The sequence below is a fragment of the Miscanthus floridulus genome, chromosome 18 (assembly GCF_019320115.1).
Source record: "Miscanthus floridulus cultivar M001 chromosome 18, ASM1932011v1, whole genome shotgun sequence".
NCBI lineage: Eukaryota > Viridiplantae > Streptophyta > Magnoliopsida > Poales > Poaceae > Miscanthus > Miscanthus floridulus.
In genome coordinates, this window is record NC_089597.1 from 11,997,827 (window position 1) to 12,004,856 (window position 7,030).

Consider the following 7,030-nt stretch of genomic DNA (forward strand, 5'->3'; position numbering starts at 1 on the left):
TATATATATATATATACACACAGAGAGAGAGAGAACTACTATCCTGTAGCTAGCTACAAAATAACTTATTTTATAGCCACTTTGAGTTACGATAGTTACTATGTTAATTTACGAGATTATAGTAGCTCCATACTAAGTGGTTTACTATAACGTTATTGTAAATATCCCCATGTATTATAGTAACCCAACTATCGTAAATATGTATTGACATTATCGTAAATTAGTATATAAAATTATCGTAAATGGAGGTAGCTACGGAATAACTTATTTTGTAGCTGGCTACTGAATATACTCTCCATATATATATATATATATATATATATATATATATATATATATATATATATATATATATATATATATATATATATATATATATATATATATATATATATATATATACACACACACACATGTAGTAATATACTGAGTAGTAAAGGAATTCTTCTATCCGTCTCATGCGAGTTAGAACCATACGCGTTTTTGCTCCCAACGAAGTCCGACTCCAATACATATTGAAATAGATGGTGTGCCCGTTATATAAATCTTCGAGCCATAACACTATACTAAAAAACCGTTTTACCAACGACATTTTCACCGCCCGTTTTACAAATCAGGCTGGTGGCGATTTTCACCGAGGCTTTGTAATACAAACCATCAGTGAACGTCATTTTCATCAAAGGTTCATATATGTGACTCCCTCTCCCGAAGTTTGCCTTCCTCGGGGAGGACGACACGTAGAACCCACTCACCCAAGTGTCGTCCTATGAGGGGTCCATTTTCTCCCATTTGTCCCTTTCTCTCTCCCACCCTTCCTACCTCTTCTCCTTTACTCCCTCTCTATATTCCTCTCTCTCGGAGGGTGTGGGTGGCCTCCAGCCTGGCGTGGTTCCCCGGTGCGTTGGCCTCTGGCATGGCGGCCCAACGTTGAGGGAGGCTCCATGGCTTGGTGGCCCCAACACATGCGGCCTTTGGCGTGGCTCGACGTGGTGCCCCCATGGTCGTGGAGGGGGGGCAGTGCATGCGGTCTTTGGCATGGCACCCTAGCGGCGCGAGCGCCCCTCTAGCCTGATGGCGCGTGCGACCCCAACGTGGGCGGCCTGGAGTGGCCAAGGACTTCGGTGCATCCCCGCGTGGTGCTCCGTCAGCGGGTGGGGCTCCAACACTGGCAATCTTCAGTGCGGCCCAGAATGGCATCTAGGCGGCGCGGGTGGACTCCAACATGGCCCTGGAGTGGCATCCTGGCGGTGCATGCGACACCTACCGCGGTGGCCCTTCTGCATTGGCTCGACGGTGGGCTGGTTCGTGGGCCAGTGGGCTCATCAGCGTAGGTGACTGCTTTTTTAGTTTAACGTATCATTATCACTGCCAGGTTGAACCAGCATTAATATGATCCGACGATGATAATCATGGCTGGTATCAGTGTCCACTTTCACCAACGACCGGCAAAATCGGTGGTGACAGGGGTTCCCAAGCGGTGGTGATGATTCTGTAGTAGTGTAAGTTGCTTCGTTACAACATATGAACACGTTTACTACTGATAACTAGTGGAGTAGCCTAGTTTCACAAGGAATGTGTGTGTGCGCGCACGTGTGCATTCACCAAGTGCACTATTGCTCAAGCACAGAAGGTGAGGTGATTTAAACAATTTGTCAATTAAGATGGATATGTACATTCACTACAGGAAAACGCCTCTTTGCCGACTGCTTGCCCCGGTCGGCAAAGGCATAAACCCAGTCGGCAAAGGCTTTGCCGACCGCAAAGCCACGTGGTAGTCGGCAAAGAGCAGTCGGCAAAGCCTGGGTCGGCAAAGGCGGATTTGCCGACTGCCACGTGGCACACAGTCGGCAAAGCCTTTGCCAACTGCCACGCCAGCAGTCGGCATAGCCACGTGGCGTCGTCAGCCCTGACGGCAGGCTTTGCCGACTGCTGGTTCCTCGGCGGTCGGCAAAGAATTTTTTTTTCAAAAATTGTTTGCCGACTGGCCGCCAGCTCGGCAGTCGGCAAAGAAAGAAAATATTTTTTTTTGAAATGTTCTTTGCCGACTGCTTTTCGGAGTTGCAGTCGGCAAAGGCTTGACCTCTTTGCCGACTGCCTCCCGTTGCAGTCGGCAAAGACTCTGTCCTGGGTTTTTTTTGCCCAGCTTCAGTCGGCAAAGCTGGAAATTTTTTTTTTGCTTTTGTTTTCTGTTTTCTCGCATCAAAACCCTGCAAAATCACAAATTATAATCCAATTTCACCAGAAGCACCGGTAGCACCATTTATATCACAATTTCATCACATTTGTCGCCAACATCACCACATATATCACAATAACGCACAACATCACATATATCTCACATATATGTCACAATAACAACCACACAAGTGCATTACAACCATCACATGAAGTCCAACACGTCGAACACCACAAGTCGACGTCCATCACACGAAGTTCAACATAACAAGTCTAGGTCCATAACGAAGAAAAGAAATACATGACAACAACTTCGACGATACGGTGGATACATGATAACAGAATCGACAAATACCTAGCTCGTCGCGCCGTCCCCGGTCTCGTCGTCCGCTCCGCCCCCAGAGCCCCCAGGGTTTGCCCACAGAAACCCCCTTGTACCAAACTGAGGCGCCTGCGCGTACTGCCACCCTCCGCGCACCGGCGGCCACGAGTACGTCGGAGGAGGGCCACGCGGAGGTGGATACGGTGGATAGGGTGCAGGTGGTGGATACGACATCATCTGATGGCCGGGACCTCCAGGAGACGGGTTCGAACCCGCCGACTGTACCTGCACAAGTTAAACGCCAAGTGATGTCATTAGTATCTGCAGCATGGACGCACAAGTTAAAGCAAGAGTCAATATACTCACCGGGGTCCCTCCAGGAGCGACAGGAGCAGGCACAGGAAAAAACTCTGGAGGAGGAGGCGGTGGAGCGAACATTGGAAGAGGAGGCGGTGTAGACGCCCCGAGCGTCTGCATGGACTGGAAGAAGCTGGCCATGTTCTGCATCTGAGTGTTGTAGTGCTGCTGCAGGCTTTGCTGGTAAGCCATCTGTTGCGCCATCATCTGCGCGTGCAACGTGACGATCCTCTCCTCCATCTTGGCCTCCATCTGGGCCTGCAATATTACATCCGCGGTGTTGATTGTATGTACAGGTGCGAAACGAGTGAACGACGAACGAAACGGCACTTACCTGTGACGCTGACTGCCGCCGGGGCGCTACGGGGATGTCGCTGGAGCTCGTGGGCGTGGATCGAACCTGGGTCAGCGTAGGAACCTGGGACGGGTCGAGGGCGCTGTGGGCCATGTAGTAGCGGCCGTGCTGCTTCCCTGGTCCCAACCTCTGCAGGAGGTCTGTGTCCAGGGGCTCGGCGGTGGGGTCGAACGTCTCCCCGTAGCGCTGGCGAGCCGCAACGGTGTACTCGGTGGCCTTCTCGTAGGCGGTGGGGTTGGTGTACGCATCGGGCCCGTCCTCCGGGTTGTAGACGTTGTTCGGATCCGTCGCCTTGCCCTTGTGAGAGAGGAGGTACGCGGTGTACTCGTTGATTTCCTGCCCACCGTGCGTCTGCGTCTGCATTGAAAACACAAACATGGTTACAAGTATTGACAATTGAGCGCAAGGATTAAGACATGAACGGACGCATACCCATCTTGTCGCGAACTGGGGGAGGGGCTGATTCCCTTGGTGGTGTGACACCCCTCGCATCTGCGCGCGGCGGCCCTGACGGTCGGCGCGCCTCGCGTACGCCTCATCCGTGCGCCACATGCGCACAATCTCCGTCCAGCATTCCCTGTGGTTGTCGCACCACGACGGACACACCTGCATGACATCAAGTATTTGACATGCGAGAAGATTAGTGTAATGTTTCACTGAAGGAATCTGAACGAATGTTGTCATACTTAATTACCTGCTCGTATTGCGCTTGGGTGAGGTCGGCCTCCCTCGAGTTCATTCTCTGGCGGATTTGGGGCTTCTTGATGTTCTCTCCAAGCACGTTGGCGTGGAAGTCGCGGATGGCCTGTATGCGCGCCTCATGGTACATGTCCTTGAGACGATCTTTGCAGACCGCCTCCTGCACTCGCGCCGCCTGGTTAGTAGAATATTCATCTAATTTTCATATGTAATTTGTCTTAACAATTTATTAATTTTTTGTCTTCAGCTTGGCAAAATGCTAGGGAAGAAAGTACCAAGGTCGACGAGATGCTTACCTTTGCCATCCATACTGCAGTTTTGGAAGAATGAATTACTAGCATTTTAATCCATCCCTCCGGTGGTAGAACTTACCATTCAAAATGAGGGGTTTACATTAGGAGTTGCAAATGAGTTCTCAACTATTATATATGATTTTTTTTACATAAACACATGCGTGTCACATGTGCTTGTCTACTTTTTTTTTTTGGAACCAACGCTTCATTCATTAAGGTGAACATTACAATTGAACTGCAGACAAATCTGCAAGAAGCTAGGGCGGATTGTCAAACAAAATCAAGAAGAGAAACTTATAAGGAGTGCTGGGCACATAGATGAGCCGCATGGTTCACTGATCTTCAGGGACATAGATGTGCTTGTCTACTAGTGTGTATATATACATCTAAAACAGTAACAACTCATATAAAGGCAGAAAAATCATTCAATTAGAAGAAGACTCGTCAACGTACAGAAATAGGGGCAACCGATTCGTTGGTCCAGCAAGCTCCAAATAAAGCTAATTGGCGCAACAATACATATATATATGCAAAATCATGAAACCCGAAAAGTACGACTGGCGTACACCTAGGCCTAGCTAGGTGCTGCAAACCACGTCCGGCCTGTTCTTGAAGGCGTCGTCATCCGACGAGTCCCCGCCGACGAGAAGCTGCGGGCAGTAGTACGTGGTCCAGCGAGAAGACGCGATGAAGCCGGACCTCACTTCGGTGATGAGCGTGCCGTCCAACCGCATCGTGACGTCCCTGAAGAAGGTGCTTCCATTGCCGGAGTACAGCAAGTCGAAGTAGGACCTTTCCATGGTTATTCTATTCGCTTTGATATTCACTGAGGAGACAACCGCCTTTTGCTGCGCCACCACTTTGTCTTTCACCTGGAACGAGACGATGCAGTCGCTGCTCGGATGCAACGACGCCGCCGATACGTTCTTGTCGAAGAGATAGCCGATGATGTCGACGTAGTACATGCGCGCGCGCCCAGCCGGGTTGTCCGCGCGAAGACCTAGCTGGAGAACCAGCATCGGCTGCGACGACGACTGGTTGATCCTCACCATTGGCACGCAGCCGCCGGAGACCGAGAAGAAGAGCGACTCTGGCCGGAGAACGACCTTGATGGCGTTGACGATGACGGCGATGATGAGCACGGCCACCACGGAGGCCACCACGTACCGTGCCGCGTCTATCCACCGGAATGGTGATTTCTCGGCGGCGTCGCCGTCCACCGGCGCCATAACTACGGCGGCGGCGTAACTGGCCTTGCTTGCTTCTTTTTATCTTTGTGTATGTATATGGAAGCAATGGATATTGCTGGATAAGCTGTTCCATCACCTACACGGCCTACCTGTTTATATATGAGTGGTGAGTACCATAGTTGGCTGTGAATAAGCTCTGCAGACCTACCTTGTGTTCTAGTAGTAAACAATTACAGTGCATTTTCGTATCTGTTTTTTTTTTCTACACGACCCACCTCCACACCACCAGTAGTTTTAATTTGCCAAATTTGATGTTCAGATGCAAACTATAAATTTATGCCATACTATGATACGATTTTGTGCGAAGGACGTTCATTCGCGCCGCCAGTAATTTCTTGATGACGAAGTGAGTGAATTTCAGTAACGGGTGTGTGAAAGAAAGTAACATATCATGCCATCATGGTGCGTAAATCTTATTTTTATTTTGTCATGTACACATAAAATTGTATATATTTCACACTTGCACCACGAATATTTCAAGAGTCACACATACATATATTGACCTACTACGTACGTACCTAATAATGTAAGTGAAAGCGAGCTAGGTTGGATATAATGCCTGTGATATACTTATGTGGTGCATTATATTGAGCTTCACGGGTGATTTTATGCAGAGTAAAAAATCCTTACTATCAACTTGTAGTATTAGTTAATATACCAGCACAGCCAAAGCCAGTGCAAGATGATGAAATCTATCTATCTAACCCAGGAACGAAGCAAAGGAATCTTTGAGAGATGTGACTTTCGATATGAATAATGTTATACGTGATGATTAAGTAAATAAATTGAATAATAGCGCAAGCTTTATTCGAAGTGTAAGCAGATGGTTTGAACTTTCCAATTGTTTAAGAGAAAAGGAAAAAATAAATAAAAGGGTCTGATTGTGGACATTGTTAAATGGAAAAGGAAGCAAGAGTGACAACGAACATCGCACAATCGGAATATTATACTTGCCCTTATTACCTCGAGAATCGTGCCAAACCTCTGTCCTTAACGTGCACTGTGGTGCGTGGATGCTGGATGTATGATTCCTTCCCTGCTTGCAAGGTTAAGCTGCCGGATCATGACATAACAAATTAGCTTCCATCCATGGATCGTTGCCAACCTATAAGGCCCGTTTAGTACAACTCAGCTTAACCAGTGAAATTGTTTTTTTTTCTTGAAGCTGACCTGTTTTCTTGACCTCATTTGACAAAACAGCTTCTTAAAAGGGGAAAACAATAAAGTACTATAATACCCTTAGTATTTCGCTTTTCTTTCTCTACTTGCCATCTTCTTCCCATAGCCACCGAAAAAGACAGAGACGGCCGAACGGAGCCCTCCTGTCGGCCGCGCATTCCGGTGGCCACGTGAGCACTCCCGACGACCATGTGAGCACTCCCAGCGCCCGCACGTGCCTGCTCGGTGGCCACGCGATGTTGGGCTAATCATTATTGTGCACATGTATGTGACGTTGATGCAACGGTTGTCCAAGTCAAGGCAGTGGGCGGCAATTTGGAGTTTGAAAGAGGCCAGGGTTGTCAGGCGCGCGGTGAGCGCGCTCCCACGTCGTGCACTCGTAGGCAGTTGTGTTGAGTCA

At 48.5% G+C, this 7,030-nt stretch overlaps 1 protein-coding gene across 1 annotated transcript; it reads right to left on the reverse strand.

The window, feature by feature from the left end:
- Positions 1-2,530: 2,530 nt before the first annotated feature.
- On the reverse strand, positions 2,531-4,217 carry LOC136523296 (uncharacterized). Its single transcript, XM_066517024.1, has 6 exons — positions 4,205-4,217; positions 3,904-4,103; positions 3,642-3,815; positions 3,189-3,566; positions 2,864-3,112; positions 2,531-2,782 (listed from the first exon to the last, which is right to left on the reverse strand). The coding sequence occupies exons 1-6, from the start codon at positions 4,215-4,217 to the stop codon at positions 2,531-2,533; spliced, it is 1,266 nt and encodes a 421-aa protein (XP_066373121.1).
- Positions 4,218-7,030: the final 2,813 nt, after the last annotated feature.

What these genes read in the sequence shown, in the direction of transcription:
- LOC136523296 (XM_066517024.1), bottom strand. An exon ending in CCCAAGCGCAATACGAGCAG is followed by an intron (nt 3,816 to 3,903) that starts GTAATTAAGTAT and finishes GATGTCATGCAG; the next exon opens with GTGTGTCCGTCGTGGTGCGA. An exon ending in GGCGGCAGTCAGCGTCACAG is followed by an intron (nt 3,113 to 3,188) that starts GTAAGTGCCGTT and finishes GTAATATTGCAG; the next exon opens with GCCCAGATGGAGGCCAAGAT.